The sequence below is a fragment of the Rhinoderma darwinii genome, chromosome 2, assembly GCF_050947455.1.
Source record: "Rhinoderma darwinii isolate aRhiDar2 chromosome 2, aRhiDar2.hap1, whole genome shotgun sequence".
NCBI classification, from domain to species: domain Eukaryota; kingdom Metazoa; phylum Chordata; class Amphibia; order Anura; family Rhinodermatidae; genus Rhinoderma; species Rhinoderma darwinii.
In genome coordinates, this window is record NC_134688.1 from 178,640,128 (window position 1) to 178,660,250 (window position 20,123).

Below are 20,123 nucleotides of genomic sequence, written 5' to 3' on the forward strand. Positions count from 1 at the left end.
GAATTAAGGACGAGCTTGCCACCAGAGATCTGCCGCCTACTCTGGATGATCTCATCCTTCTGTCCGCCCGGATTGATATGAGGAACTAAGAATGGCTCCAAGAAGCTCGTCGGGAGGGAGGCCTCCTTAGTCCGGTCCCATCCTTGCAGCAACCTCTGTTATCCTCTGATGCCGATCCTCATATGGAGTCTGTGAGCATGGACCGGTGTAAGCTGTTTTCTCAGGAGAGACAACGCAGACGCACTTCGGGACTCTGTCTATATTGCGGCCTCGGAGGCCATCTTGTGCGCCTGTGTCCCCAAAAGCCCCAAAGCCTAGGGTTGGTTGGAGACAACCTTGGGTAAAAAAGGACTTCCATCCAAATTGCCCTTACCCGTGACCATAGTGTCCGGCGAGAGAATGCATCAGGTCTCTGAGTATCTGGCTCTGGATCCGGTGCTAATTTCATTTGTAGAGACCTGGTGGATCTTCTTAAATTGCCCACTATCCCTCTGGAGAGGCCGTTGACGGTGGCATCGGTAAATGGACTTCCTCTGCCAGATCCAGATATTGATGTGACCAAGCCTCTGAGGCTCCAAGTGGGAGCTCTCCACTCCAAGTTGCTGTAAGTTTTTGTCTTGTCCAAGGCCGTTAACCCCATGCTGCTGGGCCTGCCTTGGCTCCGACTACATGCCCCAGTCCTGGACTGGAACACTGCAGAGGTTCTCCAGTGGGTCCCCGAGTGTCACAACCGTTGCCTGGGACAGATCCGTTCGGCTCAGCCTTCTCTGCCTCAGTCACTGGCAGGATTGCCTGGTCATTATGCTTGTGGACGTCTTCAGCAAGAAGTAGGCGGAGACACTGCCCCAAAACCGGGCGTATGACTGTCCTATCGAGCTGATTCCTGGCGCAGCCCTTCCCCATGGTAGGGTATATCCTCTCTCTTTGCCAGAGACTCTGTCCATGTCCGCCTATGTTAAAAAGAACTTGGAACGGGGCTTCATAGTCTTCCTCCCCGGCAGGAGCCGGGTTCTTCTTTGTCAAGAAGAAAGATGGTTCTCTACATCCCTGTATCGACTACCGGGGTCTCAACCAGATCACAGTGCAAAATAAGTATCCATTGCCATTGATCTCAGAATTATTTGACCGTATACGTGGTGCCAAGATTTTTTCCAAACTAGACCTGCGTGGGGCTTACAACCTAATCCGGATTCGCCAGGGTGACGAATGGAAGACGGCATTTAACACCCGTTACGGACACTATGAAATCTAGTAATGCCCTTCGGCCTGTGTAATGCTCCCGTGGTCTTCCAGGCGTTTGTTACTGACATCTTCCGTGACCTCCGCTATGTTTGTGTAGTAGTCTATCTTGATGACATCTTGATTTTTTCTCCAGATCCTATGACTCATCAGAGACATGTCCGTCAAGCCTTGCTGCGGTTAAGGGAGAATCATCTGTACGCCAAGTTGGAGAAGTGCGTGTTTGAGAGAGATCCTCTACCCTTCCTGGGCTACATCATCTCGAATAGAGGTCTCGAGATGGATCCCGAAAAGGTAAAGTCCGTCCTGGAATGGCCACGTCCGCAAGGCTTGAGGGCCATACAGCGCTTTCTGGGATTCGCCAATATTTACAGACAGTTCATCTCAAACTTCTCCTCACTGACATCTCCTATCTCTAACCTCACCAAGAATGGCATGGAAGCCAAGGTGTGGACTCCTGAGGCATAGTCCGCATTCAATAGCCTGAAGAGTGCCTTCACGTCAGCCTCTATCCTCCATTATCCAGATGTTTCTCTACAGTTCTTGTTGGAGGTAGACGCATCCTCTGTCGGTGCTGGTGCACTCCTGTTCCAGAGAGGTTCCAAGGGGAAGTCAATGGTATGTGGATATTTCTCTAAACTCTTCTCATTCGCAGAACACAACTATTCGATTGGGGATCAGGAGCTACTCGCCATCAAATTGGCCCTGGAGGCGTGGAGACATCTACTAGAGGGCGCAGCTCATCCCATCCTGATTTTTACGGACCACAAGAACCTCACCTACCTCCAGACGGCCCAACGGCTGAATCCTCATCAGGCCAGGTGATCGCTGTTCTTTACCAGTTTCCTGTTTGAGCTCCATTATCGCCCAGCTGAGAAGAATGTAAGGGCCGATGCCTTGTCCAGGTCTTTCGAAAGAGAAGACACCATAGAGATGCCACAGAATATTATCGACTCGTCCTGCATTGTCTCGGTCAATCCATTGCAAGTTGGGTACATTCCTCCAGGGAGGACTTCTGTGCGCCTGGCTGACCGAGGGAGAATCCTCCGCTGGGGACACTCCTCTAGACTGGCAGGTCACGCTGGGACCCTTAAGACCCGGGATCTGATTGCCCATCATTTCTGGTGGCCCACGCTGCCCAAGGAGATTATGGACTTTGTTTCCTCCTGCTCTGTGTGTGCAGCTAACAAGGTCGCTCACTCCAGACCTGCTGGCCTGCTCCAGCCATTGCCTGTCCCCCGATGCTCCCTGGCAGCATATAGCTATGGACTTTATTACTGACCTGCCTCTCTCTGCCAGATGCAGTACTGACTTTGTGGTGGTGGATCGATTTTCAAAGATGGCCCACTTCGTTCCTCTGACCGGTTTTCCTTCTGCTCCTCAACTGGCCAAACTGTTTATCCAACACATCTTCTGCCTGCATGTATTGCCACAGCATATTGTGTCTGATCGGGGGGTTCAGTTCACCTCAAGGTTCTGGAGGGCCCTCTGCGGACTCCTAGGTGTGAAGTTGGACTTTTCCTCGGCCTACCATCCTCAGTCCAATGGTCAAGTCGAGAGGATCAATCAGTTCTTGGAGAACTACCTATGCCATTTTGTCTCTAAGTACCATGATGACTGGGTGCAGTTGCTTCCGTGGGCTCTTACAACAATCATACCAGCGAGTCCACAAGGAACACACCGTTCCTCATTGTCCTTGGCCAACACCCACGAATACCTCTCCCGGTGCCTGATACGTCCGAGGCACCAGCTGCTGACACAGCATTTAGGGACTTTCTACAGATCTGGCAGCAGACTCGATCCTCCATCCTGCTGGCGGTTGACCGTATGAAACTGAAAGTGGACATAAGGAGAAGAGAACCTCCTCAGTTTCTTCCTGGCACAAAGGTCTGGCTGTACTTCAGGAACATTCAACAGAGGGTGCCATCAAGTTTGCTCCCAGGTTCCTCGGACCCCTCAGGATCCTGCAACGGATCAACACTGTCGTCTACAAGCTTCGGCTGCCTCCTGTCCTCAAGATCCCCAATTCTTTTCATGTCTCTCTCCTTAAACCGGTGGTCCTGAATCGCTTTACTAAGACTCCTAGCCCTGCGGTTGCCTCCAGCGGCCCCTCAGACACCTTCAAGGTAAAGGAGATCTTGGACACCAAGAAAGTGAGAGGAAAGACTTTTTATTTTGGTGGATTGGAGGGGGTTTGGTCCTGAAGAGAGGTCCTGGGAGCCAGAGCAGCACCTCAATGATCCTACTCTTCTGAAGAAATTTCTCTCTCGCTCTGGCCCCAAGAAGAGGGGGCGTAAGAGGGGGGATACTGTAGCGTCCATGGCTGTGGGTCATCGGGTTTACTTACCTCCCGACGCCCGCAGCCATGGATCTGTGAGCGATGGTCCCCATCTCCTTCCTAGGAGACGCCAGCGCTCACTTCCACTCCGGTCTCCTGTGTCCCGTAGGGTGCGTGCGCACGCTCGTGCCCACTCTTAAAGGGCCAGCGCGGGCACATGAAAACAATCATCATCAACTCACATGATTTCCTGGACTATAACAGGGCCACTGCCCTTCTGATCCTTGCCTGAGCATTGTTGTCGTACCCAAAGTTTGTCTAAGCAAATGGTCTCCTAGTGTCTCCCAATTCCCGGTGTACCCTGTTCCTGTATCCCGTGCTATACTGGTCAAGTGTCGTGCTGTGTTGTAGTCGTGCTATGCTATAGTCCACGCCTGTCCTACTACTCCACGCCTGACGTCTACCTGCTGCCTAGTCCCAGCCGAGCCTGTCTTGCTACTGTCCGAGCTGCCACAGGTACCCTATACGAACTATAGACTCTTACCTGCGCCCTGTTGGCCAGCTGCCATACCGCCAAGGCGGTACGGCCCAGTGGGTCCACGAACCCTACGTGACAGTATATATACAAAATGTATTTGAGACATAAATAGATAATCAGCTGTATCATATTATCAATCAAGTAGGAACTTCCCTTAACACTCACCACATAATGAACACACGAGGTCTGATAGGTAGACGCCATAACGGCCTCTCCAAACCACTACTGCGCATGCGTGCATGTGGTAAAGAGGAGAGACATGGAAGCTGAAAAAAGAAAAATTACTCATATGTCAATACTAGGCAATACGTACGAGAGCAGATTCTAAGTACATAATCTAAACCTACACTGGGCAAGTCACCCGAAACCCGTATCACCAAGCTTAAATTCAGTATTGAGACCATAAGGTCTGAAAATCCATTTAAATTTCCTCTTCTTGAGGGCTGCCAATGTATCGCCCCCTCATCTCAGGTGTGGGACACAATTTATAATGCAAAATCTCAGTTGTTTCTCTGAGTGTTTAAGTTCAGTAAAATGTTTAGAGACTGGTAAATCCAGTCTCCTATTTCTAATAATAAAACGATGGTTATTGAGTCTCTTCTTAAAATAAAGGGTGGTCTCCCCCACATACCAGAGTTTGCATGGGCATTCCAATAAATAGATGACAAAGGAGGAGTCACATGTAAGAAAATGTTTAACATGAAATGTTTTGTTCATAATAGGATGAGAAAAACTGTGACCCTTAAACATAAGGGTACAGTTTACGCAAGATAGGCAAGGGTAACAGCCTGTCCTGCGTGTAACTAGATATTGCTGTTTAAGGATTTTTTCAGTGCCTACTGCAGTTTTAACAAGTTTATCCCTGAAATTTGCTGGGCGTCGATAAGAAAAAAGTGGAGAAGTCACAAACTCAGGGACATGTCTAAGGTTACTGTAAAGAATGGGCCAATGCGTTTTGATACTCTGTGCTGCCTGATGGCTTTGTTTGGTGTATGTGGAGACAAACGGAACACTTGTGTCTATCTTAGTGGGACCCGATGAAGAGTTAGTCAGTGGTGTATCACAGGATACATTCTTAACCCTCTCTAAATTGGAGTCAATTACCTTCCTAGGCTATCATAAGAGATCTGTTAGGAGGTGTTCACCAGTGGTGTCAAGAATTACAATAGAAGTCTTGGAGTGTACTAGAGTAAACTTAACATCTGGATCTATGGGTCTATTGTGTTAAGGAAATCATTAAAGACCAGCAGTTCCTCAGTCGACCCTGTCCAGATGAGAAAAATTTCATCAATGTACCGCCACCACTTTAGTACCCTGTCGAAGTGGGGCGATACATGTATATGTTCCGTTATAACGTTGGAGCCCATCACGGTGCCATGTTGTTGTGTGTAAAAGACATCCCTAAAGACAAAATAGTTGTAATACAGTAAAATCCTTAGTAAAGATAGAAGAAAAAGCCTACATCTGTCAGAGTGTTAGCTACCACGTAGACAGTGGTCTATGGCATTAAGGCCCCTTTGGTGATCAATGGATGTGTAAAGGCTGACTATGTCAAAGGAAGCCAATGTAGCCCCTTGTGGAACATTGACACTCTTAAGTTTAGCGAGAAAGTCCCCTTTGTCTCTCACATAGGATGGGGCTTCTGTGGAGAAAATCCTGAGCATTTTGTCAAGGAATTTGAAAGAAGCCCACTCTGGACACTATCGGGCACTCTGGTGGATTGTCCAGTGCTTTGTGAATCTTAGGCAGTATATAGAGGGTATAAAATGTTTCATAATGTATTATGTATCACGTAAAAAAAACAAAAAACACTCATGTTCTAGGAATTAGTGGTAATACACATTTTAAAATCATGCTTATTCTTGGTACTTGATTCTATCTTTAATGACATAAACTAAAATATTTCGTCAATACTTACAAAGCAGATCTAATGGCAAGATTTCAAGTAAAGTATATTAATCTTTAATTATCTGCCCCATTATAAATGTATGTGCTTAAAGAGGCTCTGTCACCAGATTCTCAAATCCCTATCTCCTATTGCATGTGATCGGCGCTGCAATGTAGATAACAGTAATGTTTTTGTTTTTTTTAAAACGTTCATTTTTGGCCAAGTTATGAGCTATTTTATATATATGCAAATGAGCTTTGAAATGGACAATTGGGCGGTTTTTTTTCGTTATGTCCAACTGGGCGTGTATTGTGTTTTTAACTGGGCGTGTTTACGTGTATGACGCTGACCAATCAGTGACCAGTCAGCGTCATACACTCCTCTCCATTCATTTACACAGCAGCGATGTGCAGCCACATACACAGAGATTAACATTAATCAAGTGTCCTGATAATGAATACACATGAAATCCAGCCTGGACGTCATGTGTATTCAGAATCCTGACACTTCTGAATCTTTTCTGTGAGATTCCAGCAAGCCACGCGTAATCTCGCGAGATTACGGAGGTAAACGAGATTTCGTTTCCCTTGCTGGAAATCTCAAAGAAAAGAGTCAGAAGTGTCAGGATTCTGAATACACATGACGTCCATGCTGGATTTCATGTGTATTCATTATCAGGACACTTGATTAACGTTAATCTCTGTTTATGTGGCTGCACATCGCTGCTGTGTAAATGAATGGAGATGAGTGTATGACACTGACTGGTCACTGATTGGTCGGCGTCATACACGTAAACACGCCCAGTTAAAAACACAATACACTCCCAGTTGGACATAACGAAAAAAAAACGCCCAATTGTCCATTTCAAAGCTCATTTGCATATATATAAAATAGCTCATAACTTGGCCTAAAATGAAAGTTTTTTTAAAAAACAACACGTTACTGTTATCTACATTGCAGCGCCGATCACATGCAATAGGAGATAGGGATTTGAGAATCTGGTGACAGGGCCTCTTTAAATATGCAGCAAATAATCGTTATAATTGACTTTTCCCTCTTACATGTTGCAAGTTCTCTATTCACTGTATTTTGTAACTGTGATCATACAATGGTCAGAGCTTTTTCTTGTGGAAGTATTACACAGTATTTAGGAATTTGGTGTATTATTGGTACAAATCATTGAAGAAGATCTCCCTTGACTTGTGTTAGTTAGCAAGCCTCTATTAATTCATATTTCTTTGTTTTGATTGATTCAACAGGTATTCTTCCACCACCTTTTACCCCTGACTCCAAGACCGTGTATGCTAAGGATATTCAGGATGTAGGAGCATTTTCAACAGTGAGAGGAGTCAACATTGAGGATAAGGATAAGCAGTTCTTTGATGAATTTGCATCTGGCAATATTGCAATACCATGGCAAGAAGAAATGATTGAAACTGGCATCTATGATGAGCTAAATGAAGAATTGAATGACGTCAGACGACATTCCACTGCAAATGACAACTCCGCTAAGTCTGGAGTATGTCGAATTGCATAGAAAGAATTCTCCACATTTTGCAGTTATGTAAAAGTGAAGTGAATTATCTTATATTTTTGTCTGTATTTAAGAACTTCACGTTAGGCTGTTGAAATATTCAGAACGATAAAACATTTAATTAAAGACATTATGGCAAATATTATTGCCCCCTCCTCATCACCCTAAATAGGAATTTATTACAGCTAATCACTGGAAAAATAAATCTCTATGGACCACAGATACAAAGATCAGCACCAGCAAAAATAACCTCTCTAAAAAAATTATTGTGGACATGCATCTTCTTCTCATAAGAGAAGGTATTTTTTATAGTTGTAAAATTACTTTTTGACCTTGGATCTTGGATTTGCTGGCACTAAACTTCTTCGACTTGCAATTTTTCATTGGAAATGTGATTGTTAAAAAGGGTATTTTATAACCATATGAACAAGTTATAGCTGTAAATTTGATTGAATGGTAATCTTTGGCAAAAGAGCTTGCTATGTTTACCTTTACAACCTTTTTTACTGCTTCAATGGAATAAAAATAAAAATTAAGCAACTTTGCAAATAGTTTTTATGTCTTTAGCTCCTAAGCAGATTCATGTTTATCCTTGGTTATAGAATACAACAGACAAACCCGTCTTAGGCCTCATGCATGCAGCCGTGCCCATAATCACAGCTCACGATTGCGGGCACGGCCGGCCGCGGGCTGCATTTTCGTGCCGTGCTCCGATATGGGACCACGGGCTATAAAAAACAAAAAGTAGGACATGCTCCATAAATCCTGGCGCAGTTCTAAGGCACGGACACCCTTCCGTAGCGATGTGGAAAGGTGTCCGCGGCTAATACAACTGGGCGGGTCAGCAAATTGCGTATTGCGGTCTGCAATTACGGAGATTTTTTACAGTCGTGTGCATGGGGCCTTATCCTGTAGTCACACTTGTATCCCCTTTCTTGACAACCTTTCCAAATGTACAATAACAAGACGCAGGAGACAAATAGAAGGGATTATGATTGTAGGTTCAGACTACGCAGAGTATCTTCTAGTCGGTAACTGTGGAGAAACATAAATCTGCATACAAACTAAAGATGGTAGGATATGTTTTTGTAAGACAATTTGCAAAGTTGGTTAATTTTTTATTTTAAAAAATAATTTTTTTTGTCAGAATTGTAACATGAGTCCCTTTGTAACATTAATTGAGATGTAAACTAAATGTTCATACTTACATATAGATCACCACAGGAGTGTTTTTTTTATCTGTGTAATATAATAGTAGATTAGAGAACCTTTGCAGAATGTTTATTATTAAGAAAGCTAAGAATGGCTAATTCTATCTCACACTAAACAAAAGTCATAATAACTGATGTACACTAGTTCCAGGGTTCAAATAATAGGAGAGGCTGTTGTTAGACAATTTTATTTTCGTAACTTAAAGGCTATGTACACCTTTGAACTATTTTCTTTTCAAGAAAACAATGTTTAAAGAGGCTCTGTCACCACATTATAAGTGCCCTGTCTCCTACATAAGGAGATCGGAGCTATAATGTAGGTGACAGTAATGTTTTTTATTTAAAAAAAGATCTATTTTCATCACTTTATTAGCGATTTTAGATTTATGCTAATGAGTTGCTTAATGCCCAAGTGGGCGTGTTTTTACTTTAGACCAAGTGGGCGTTGTACAGAGGAGTGTGTGACGCTGACCAATCAGCGTCATGCACTCCTCTCCATTCATTTAGTCAGCGCATAGGGATCCTTTTAGATCGCTATGTGCTGTCTTATACTAACACATTAACAATACTGAAGTGTTTAGACAGTAAATAGACATTCCACGGGATGTCTATTCACAATCTCTGCACTTCGTCACTGTTTCTGTGGTAGTTACAGCAGAGGAAGCGTAATCTCGCGAGATTACGCTGTAGATGACAGGTTACAATGAGATTACGCTTCCTCTCCTGTAACTACCACAGAAACAGTAACAAAGTGCACAGATTGTGAATAGACATCCCGTGAAATGTCTATTCACTGTCGAAACACTTCAGTATTGTTAATGTGTTAGTATAAAACAGCACATAGCGATCTAAAAGGTCTTTCTGACACTATATACTGCAATACTAATGTATTTCAGTATATCGTCTTTCTGACAGGCTTCTATTAAGCCCTGCCAGAGGCAGGGCTTAATAGGAGCACAAAGATGGCAGACCTGGGGGCCTTCATTAGGCCCCCAAGGTGCCATAGCAACCATCGCCACCCCGCGATTGCATTGCGGGGGGTGCAATGAGCTGCTAGAGGGGGTCGCACCCCCTCTTTCTAACAATTTAAGTGCCGCAGTCGCTATTGACCCCAGCATTTAATGGGTTAAACGAGCGCGATCCCGCTCGTTACTGATAAGTGTCGGCTTTAACATACAGCCGATACCCGTATGAAGCGGGTTCCCTCCGTGAGCCTGTTCCATACTTCCCCTACCCGGCTATGACGTATGGAACTTTTTAAATTGGTTTTATTAAAAAAAAGGTTTACTTTTTGAGCTACAGCTTCTATTTATCCTGTATACATAAAAGCTATATCTTGCCGTCAAATCCGATTCCATCAAGTTGGCTGAACTGACGGCTCGGCTGAAAGCTTGTCCTGCGTGTCTCTGACACACGGGATTCAGCTATTATCGATCACATCTAAATACATTATGTTTATAAAAACATATTTAAAAGTTGCTTAAAATCACCTCAAGCATTGTTTTATTAAAAAAATGTTTTCAAAGGTGTACAGAGCCTTTAGGCTTATTTTGAGAAATAAAAAATAATTTAATTGATCTGTGTACAGATCGCCCTTGTCTAATACAGATTTCATTATAAAATAATTGTTTCAAATAAAGCTAATGAAAAAGAAGCAGTATCTTTTCTTGTTTATTGGGGCAAAATCGCACATCTATCTATTTTTTTATTATTTATTTTTATGAAATTCCCCCAAAAGTGGGTAAAGATTACATTAATTGCCCCTGTTCCTATATTTTTAATCATGTATAGTCTCATGATATGAAAATGATTGTTACACAGACAGCTAGCTTACCTGATAAGGTTTAAATATCAAAAAAGTCATTTCCTCTAGAAAGTTCTTGCACACTACTAACTATACTAATTAGTTTAGCAGTTCTGACAATTTGCATATTTTAGATTATATCTTTCTATCATGACTGCATTAATTGAATGTATATGCTTTTCACATTGAGGCTGTTTTAACTGTTTTCATTTTCATGCTAGAAGCTTGAAGGCTTAGACTTGAAAGGGGATAGGAAATGGCATCATTCGTCTTAATTAGATGGACGGGCTTTTACAAAATATTAATGCAATGGTTACGATTTTCTATTAGCTGAAATGTTTGACGAAATGGATTATGCGTCATAAAGTAGATTTTGAATTTGTAATAAAAAATATTAAAACATATATTCAACGAAAATACCACAATAGTTAATTAAATGAATACAATTATTATATTCCTAGAAACTTTTTATTTTCTTAATATATTTCTTATTTCACAACCATCCCAGTAAATGCTATATCGTTTTCATGACTAATAGTTGCTTTGTTTTAATATGTATCTGTTAGTTGTCTGTACATCTGAAATGTGAACGTATATGCTTGTATACTGCTGAATATACTGTATAGAATGAATTTGTAAAACTTTAAAATAAAAATGAGAAAAATTATTGTTTTTCTTGAACAATTAGTTGTCAACTTTTTGGAATTTTCTATAATTACATTTTATGATGTTTGCTTCAAATAGGTAATTCTTAGGTGATAGTAACCCTTGCTATATCTTGCCTGTCATTGTAAAATGAGCTTTTTCCCACGGTCTCATAACTGAAGGTGGATTGCCTTATTGCATTTACTATAATGGATGAAATGTCCTCAGTACAGTCCACTACAATGAATGTTTTCTAGGAATTGATGGAGGATTACCCCCTCTTACAGCAACTAGGGATTCACAGGGGAGATTCATACAGAACATTATCTGTGTGTATAGTGTTATTATCCTGCTTTTTTCTAGGTATAAGTTACCAGCAGTAGAATTGAGATGTCATTAAATATCCTGCCCTCTGCTGATTACTTACCAGTCTACATGGCAAAGCTTACACATGAGCTGCAGAAAACAGGAAATGTTAGCTTATTGTGTGTGCTTGGCCAGTGTCAAAACTGAAATATTTCAAGGTTTATTTTATATTTAAAAAAATAAAATAAAAATATGTTTAGTATAAAATAACCCCCATAATTTGAATAATATCTAATTGTCTGATAATACATTACCTTTGAAATGATAGCTTCAGGGAACAGTGGCACAAGGGTTCAGTTAAAACTGCTGCCTCATTTATTTCTGGGCAAGCCAGTGTTTCAAATCTAGCCGTGGTCTATGTTTGATACAAGACAATTAGACTGTAAGCTTCCTGGTGCAAGGACCACTGGGATAAATAATTTTTATCATCACTAAAGTCTGATAAGAGAAATATGGGATTAAAATAATTTCAGCAAATTCTGTACTGAGAATCATAGAACTGTATATAAATATAAATCAGCCCGCCACTCACTGTAAAATTACCATCAGCCCCCACTCACAGTACAATGACCATCACGCCGCCACTCACAGATGCCCCCTGTAGATAGTGCCACACAGCCCCCTGTAGAAAGTGCCACACAGCCCCTTGTAGGTAGTGCCACACAGCCCCCTTGTAGGTAGTGCCACACAGCCCCCTTGTAGGTAGTGCCACACAGCCCCCTTGCAGGTAGTGCCACGCAGCCCCCTTGTAGGTAGTGCCATGCAGCCCCCTTGTAGATAGCACTACCCCTTCCTGTAGATAGCGCCACTGTAGCTCCCTGAAAGAGTGGAATCCCCCTGTGGCAGGGGATTCCGCTCCTGGACATAGCGCTTGATGTCCCTGTCCATATATGGACAGTGACATCAGGGGCAACTCCTGAAGCGGAATCCCTGTCCACAGCTGTGAATGCTGTGACCGGGGATTCCACTCAGGAGAAGCCCCTGACGTCTCTGTCCATTTATACTATTTGCTAGCGCTACTATAGCTCCCTGAAGGAGCGGAATCCCCTGTGAATTCCACTCCAGGAGAAGCCCCTGACGTCTCTGTCCATTTATGGACAGTGACGCCAGGGGCTTCTCCTGGAGCCGAATTACCAGACACATTGTAAGCAACGCTGTGGACGGGGATTCCTCTTCAGGAGTTGCCCCTGATATCACTGTTCATATATGGACAGAGACATCAAGTGATCCGTCCAGGAGCAGAGTCCCCGGCCACAGGGGGATTCCACTCCTTCAGGGAGCTACAGTGGCGCTAATAGATAGCAGAGCAGTATCTGCATTCTAAGGATGCAGATACTATTGAATGGGGCGTAGCTACTGCTGTAGCAGCCACAGCGGCTTTCTAGCGGTGTCGCCGGCTATGTGGGGACCCGTTCTGATGGGCGAAACGCGCGACATTATGCCTGGGGTCGCCGCTAGCAGCCGCTATGGCTGCTGCAGCGGTAGTGACGCCAATGAGTGAAGAAGTGCCCGGGAGGAAAGGCAGCTGCTGAGTCGCCGGGCCCGGACGCTTCTTAAACACAAGCAGGGGAAGGGAGCCAGCGCAGTGCCCCCTCTCCCTCCTGGAGTGATGCGCCCTGTGCAGTGACACAGGTCGCACACCTATAAGGCCGGCCCTTCTGTTACTTAATAATACCACCACACCATAGTGACTGAATAATACCCGCATACTGTTACTGAATAATGGCTCCACACCATAACCACATAGGGACTGAAATACCCTCATACTGTTACTGAATAATACTGCCACACCATAACCACATAGTGACTGAATAATACCCCTTATTATCACCATGTAGTGACCATATAGTAGATGCCAGCTATACACAGGAGCTCTGCAGACCATATAATATTACCACCATGTAGTGACCACACAGTGGTAGATGCCAGTTATACACAGGAGCTCTGCCGACGATATAATTGATTACAGCACATTTATATCCAGTGACTCAAAGGTGATGTTTTCTCTGATTAGATTCGTTCACTTTCCCCTTTTTTCTCTTTCTGGCCCAGGCCAAATTGACGACTTATTCCAGCCACGACTCGTCTCTGCAGGATTTGATACACAGACATGTTGGCTTCCTGCTTTTTCAGCACCCACCACACCTATACCCCATCCGCTAAACAAACTCGTAATCCACAGTGCCCCAGACAGTAATAATGATCCTTCACTGCTCGACACAATAAAAGTGCCCCATCAGTAACCGTGCCCCCTTTGTGCCCCCACAGTAATAATGCCCCCTTTTTATATGTTTTCTTTATTTTATTTTTTGCTATGTACGCACTGTTGTATATAAGTGATACATTGAGATTTATTATTTTGAGTTCCTGTGAGTACCCCTCATCTTTGTGGAATTGTATCACTTTCTGAAAGTTGTTATTTATTTGACTTTGGAAACGAATAAAAAAAAATTATTATAAAAAGAAGAAAAAAAAAAGTAGTAATGCCCCCTTTGTGCCCACTGTAGATAGTGCCACACACAGACCCATGTAGATAGTGCCACACAGCCACCCTGTAGATAGCGCCAGTCCTCCCCCTTGTATATAGTGCCACACAGTCCCCTAGTAGATAGAACCACACAGCCCTCCCTTAGTAGTGTCACACAGCCCCCTCTTGTATATAGGGCCGCACAGCCCCCAGTATATAGTACTACACAACCCCCCCTTATATATAGTGTCACACAGCGCCCCTCCATTCTTTAAAGTGCCACAAGGCCCCCTCCCTTGTATATAGTGCCACACGGTCCCCCCTTCCTTCTATATCGTGCCACACACAGACCCCTGTAGATAGTGCTACACAGCCTCCCATTGTAAATAGTGCCATACAGCCCTCGTAGTAGTGTCACACAGCCCCCCTCAGTACATAGTGCCACATAGCGCCCCTTGTATATAGTGCCACACAGCGGCCCCCTTGCATATAGTGCCACACAGCCCTCCCCTTGTATATAGTGCCACACAGCTCCCCTCTTGTATATAGTGCCACACAGCCCCCTTGTATACAGGACACATGCCACACATGCCGCATAGACACAGGACACATGCCGCACATGCTGCTAAGGCACAGGACACATGCCCCACATGCTACTAGGACACATGCCACACACAGTGCTAAGACACTGAACACAAGGCACCCACCTCACTAGGACGCAAGACAAACACCGCACAGGTTGATTAAGACACAGGACACATGCCACACACGGTGCTTAGACACAGAACACACTCCACACATGGCACTAAGAAACAGGACACATGCCCTCCCCCACCGCTAAGACCTAGGACACATGACGCACGCACTGATAAGATACAGGACACAGGGCCGCCATCAGAATTTTTTTGGCCCAATACAGTCAAAGTGGCGGGGCTCCCCCAATTACCGGGGAAGGGGAATGATGTCAATAGGAATTGGCGGGAGGGAGACTGGGGTGAGAAGCAGTGGCTCTGTGGAGGGGCAGGGTAGAGAACGTAGGTGTGCAGGGGCTCTGTCAGGGAACAAGCGAGAGAATTTAGGTGGCAGGGGCTCTGTAGGCAAGGGGGGGTGGCTAAGAGAGCAGAAAGGGACCAGGGCAGGAGTGGAGCCAGGAGGGATATACATCCTGACAGCGACTCTGGCTCTGTGCAGGGCCAACATAAATAAAAGCATTGAGCTGAGTCTGCTGCTTTTACACAGCAGAGTCACTCACCAAGTTGTAATGAGGTCTGCTGTTTCTGGCTCCTGCAGACTCTATGATCTTCCACCACCGTGGCATGCCTTGATGAAGTCTTCTTCGCCTCCTCTCCACGCGTCGCACACCTGCGTAGACACCAGATACAAAATTAATTCCTAGCCCGGACCAGATCCTTTAATTAATTCAAACACCCAGCCAGATTTCTAAAACTAAATAAATTTACACCCCCAATCAGATCCCCACATTAATTTAGGTGTGGTATACAGCACAGCACGGCTCAGTACGGCACACGACCAGGATAGCACGGGATACAGGTAAGGGGGGATTCACACGAGCGTGATTTGGCAGCGTGTAGGCCGCGTGGTTTTCGCGCGGCACGCAATGCCCTATAGAAGTCTATGGGGCAGTACACACAGTCCGTGTATTTTGCGCAGCGTTTGTTCGCTGCGCAAAATACGCGACAGGTTCAATAACTCTGCGTATTTCACGCATCACGCACCCATTGAAGTCAATGGGTGCGTGAAAACCAGGCAGGTCGCACGGAAGCACTTCCGTGCGAACAGACTGAAACAGCGCACGAGCTGTCTAAAGGATGAATGGAAACAGAAAAGCACCACGTGCTTTTCTGTTTCCAAGCATCCAAACGGAGTGTCTTTGCGAGGAGCGAACCCCGACAACCGAAGCTAACTTCACCGGGTTCGGCCAAACTCGTTTTGGCAGAACTCGGCAAAAAAATTTCCGGTCCGCGACGTCGGGAGACATTCACTGTGCATGGTGCTGAAAGAGTTAAACTGTTTCAGCACCATGGACAGTGACTTGCGATCCCAAAATACATGAACCTGTTAAAAAACCCGAAGTTCTAACTTACCGATTACTCCTGTCTCCTTCCTGCAGTCCGACCTCCCGGGATGACACTTCAGTTCAAGTGACAGCTCCAGCCAATCACAGGCCAAGCACAGGCTGCAGCCAATCACAGGCTGCAGCGGTCACTTGGACTGCCGCGTCATCCAGGGAGGTGGGGCCCGATGTCAAGAGAGGCGCGTCACCAAGGACGCGTCACCAAGGACGCGTCACCAAGGCAACGGCCGGGAAGTTCTCGGTAAGTAGGAACTTTATCTTTTTTTTTTACAGGTTTTTCGCTGTTGTGTTCGGCATTCACTGTCGAGGGTGATGAAAGATTTAGCTCTTTCAGCACCTTGGACAGTGACGGGCGTCGACAAGCCTCATCTCTATGATGCAGGCTACGCGAAAATCACGCAGCTGCGCATCAGACACGCATGAGACACGCAGCTGTCAAATGGTTTTTGCGCTCGCAAAACGCCGCGTTGTTTGCGCGCGCAAAAACGCAACGTTCGTGTGAATCTGCCCTAACAGGAACAGGAACAGGAAAACACTAGGAAACCATTGCATAGACAAATTTAGGGTATAACAACAACTCTCAGGCATATAAGCAAGGGGCTGAACCCCTCTTATAGTCCAGGGCACTCATGGGCTAATAGTTCATTAAAGTACGGTCGAGGTGAGTGGAAGTGAGCGCTGGCGTCTTCTGAGGAGGAGACTGGGGCCAGCGCTCGCCGACCCATGGCTGCGGCCGTCAGGGGGAGAGTGAACCTGACGGCCCACAGCCACAGACATGACACAGTGTATATGTGAGTGTGTGTGAGTCAGTGTGTGTGTATGTGTATGTGTTTGTTGGTGTAAATGTATGTATATATGCGTCTCACAGTGTATATATGTGTTTGAATATGTTTGTGCATGTTTGCGAATATATGTATATACTTTATGTCTGTGGTTTTTGTGTAAGTATGCATTTATGTATCGTTATTAAAGAGGCTCTGTCACCAGATTTTGCAACCCCTATTTGTTATTGCAGCAGATAGGCGCTGCAATGTAGATTACAGTAACGTTTTTATTTTTAAAAAACGAGCATTTTTGGCCAAGTTATGGCCATTTTTGTATTTATGCAAATGAGGCTTGCAAAAGTACAACTGGGCGTGTTGAAAAGTAAAAGTACAACTGGGCGTGTATTATGTGCGTACAACGGGGCGTGTTTACTACTTTTACTATCTGGGCGTTCTGATGAGTAGTATCATCCACTTCTCTTCAGAACGCCCAGCTTCTGGCAGTGCAGATCTGTGACGTCACTCACAGGTCCTGCATCGTGTCGGCCATATCGGCACCAGAAGCTACAGTTGATTCTGCAGCAGCATCAGCGTTTGCAGGTAAGTAGCTACATCGATTTACTTGCAAACGCCGATGCTGCTGCAGAATCAACTGAAGCCTCTGGTGCCGATGTGTCCTCGCTCGTCCGACACGATGCAGGACCTGGGGAAGTGACGTCACAGCGTGATCTCTCGAGAACACGGCTGTGTCTGCACTGCCAGAAGCTGGGCGTTCTGAAGAGAAGTGGATGATACTTCGTCAGAAAGCCCAGCTAGTAAAAGTAGTAAACACGCCCCGATGTACGCACATAATACACGCCCAGTTGTACTTTTACTTTTCAACACGCCCAGTTGTACTTTTGCAAGCCTCATTTGCATAAATACAAAAATGGTCATAACTTGGCCAAAAATGCTCGTTTTTTAAAAATAAAAACGTTACTGTAATCTACATTGCAGCGCCTATCTGCTGCAATAGCAGATAGGGGTTGCAAAATCTGGTGACAGAGCCTCTTTAACCCCACATTTAAAAAAAAAATCCTACATACACCCTGTACTTCATAAATCTACTGTACTCCATTCAGACTACCGTTTCTCTGTCCTTCATACAAACGGGGAAATATACAGCTGCATTACCCTGAATAGAAGTAGCATTAGTGGTAGCAACAAGCAGCCATAATTTTAACAAGTACTGTGCGTATGTGGGGGAGAAGAGAACTAATGCTCTCCAAATCATTTGTGCTGCAGGTTTGTGAACAGTAGCTACACTTTGAAAACTATTCAGTTGGTCCTTACTGCCCTAACCAAAACAGTTTTGTTTCTATTTTATTTGAACAACATATCTAATACAATACTGATTCCCTTTTGTATCTGTAAACTGGTAACTAACGTTAAGCACACAACACATCCATGTTTTTATATATACAAACACAACCAACTGAGAAAATGCAATGCTTTGGTTGCATCCCAAAACAAGTATAACACCCAGATTTACATAATACCTAGAAATATCAAATATGTGTAGGAAGGTCCCCTGTAAAATGACAATAAAGTGTTCAGTAACGTTACAATAGCATATTTACAATGACTGACTGTTGCCCATTCCATGTGTCTGTCTAATTAACCTTCACAGTTTTATTAAAGTCTAGGGACTTTCTTAGAAAAACTGTCAAAGCATTAACATTATTTTAACAGAAAAATTGCATGACACCACGGTATTGCTACATGGGGAACAAGAGATAAAAATCAATGTGAGCAGCAGAAAAGTAACTCACTATAGCACAAAAAAGGAGTTTCAAGCAGATGATTCTCAAGATAACTGTTTACATCACGTATATTTTTATTGTGGTATTTTACAAGAGATCAGTGATTCAGCACTATGATTTGTGGTGAACCTTATGGTCGTATTTTTACTGATGTCATTAATGTATTTTTAGATTAAACATTTTGAAAAATAACTTGTAGACTGTGTTCACACGTAATCGAGGGCAAACCAGATCTTGGTGATAGTAATGGAGACAGAAGGAACCCCAGCGGACAATTTGACCAGACAATCTATAAATGGAAAGTGCCACCTGAGCCAGGGTAATCACAAGAGGACTGGACTTCTAGAACGATGAAAGACCAGGAAGGAAATCTCTTCAGTATGATGAACTCCCAGTTAAAGCTGGACAGGAACTGTTAGGTGACTGACATGACCTTCTGGGATTAGCAATCTGTTGACAGAGGTGAAAAATAGATTTTCTTGGAGCAACAGGGGAGAAATCTAGAGAAAAAACTTGATGAAACTCTCCACAGCACCAGAGTCTACGAAAGCATGGTTGGATTAATTAAAAGAACATTAAAGGTTAGGGTAATGGGTACCAGCAATTTATCATTTCGGAAAGGAAGAGTTAAGCCTAAGGTGATGTCCATACACTTGCATAGGCCTTGGCATTTTTCTTTTTACTTCGGAGGATGAACAAGACAGTATACATGCATATCTTCCTTTTGTTCACAGTAGACACAGCCCTTTGGTCAAACGGCAGAACCTCTCTTCTTGAGACAAGGACTTGCAATGAAATTGCATGGACTCATCCACAACTGTTGTAGGATTTTTTACTTTAAATATCTACTGGAAACCAAGATCAACTCAGGTAGCTTAGTAGATCAGGAAGTTGATCTTGACCCTTACAATTCACCCTTGATATGGGCCGATAATTCCTCATAAAAAACTGCCACCAAAACGTCACTGTTTCACGCCAGTTCTGATGCCAGGGTTTGAAATTTGATGGCATATTGATCAATGGTGGAGACCCCTTGTGCCAAATGTAAAAGGGCAGCGGCAGCAGAGGAGGTATGGAGGTAAAGAAGGAGGTCAGAGAAGACATAATCAGATTGTTTCACTCCCAAAGAGGTGACGCCCAAGCCAGTGTCTCGAGAGCACCAAAATCAAATAGGCCATTTTTAGTTTGTCAGAATAGAATTTATGAGAGCAGAGTTCAAAGTGTATAATACACTGGTTGATAAATTCTCACCAATTGGTGGCACGTGTGCTGAAGGAATTGTAGCATAGTCAGGAAGAGAGCTAATTAGGATGCAACATGCCAAAATGTGAGAAGGGAATCCTAGTCAGAGAACGGGCTGATGGTCATAACCAGGAGTAGGACAACAGGTTCCAGGCGACATATCCAGGGAGCAAGACAGAAGCAAAATCGAAAACATGGTGCTTAGCATTGTGTGTGGCATATGTCTTAGCACCATATGTGGCATGTGCCC

At 44.2% G+C, this 20,123-nt stretch overlaps 1 protein-coding gene across 1 annotated transcript in view; it reads left to right on the forward strand.

The window, feature by feature from the left end:
* The window catches only part of GRK1 (G protein-coupled receptor kinase 1), a 60,179-nt gene extending 52,699 nt beyond the window's left edge, over positions 1-7,480 (forward strand). Inside the window, exon 7 of the mRNA XM_075850298.1 lies at positions 7,203-7,480. Within this exon, the coding sequence (XP_075706413.1) occupies positions 7,203-7,480 (278 nt within the window). The remainder of the gene's footprint in view (positions 1-7,202) is intronic.
* Positions 7,481-20,123: the final 12,643 nt, after the last annotated feature.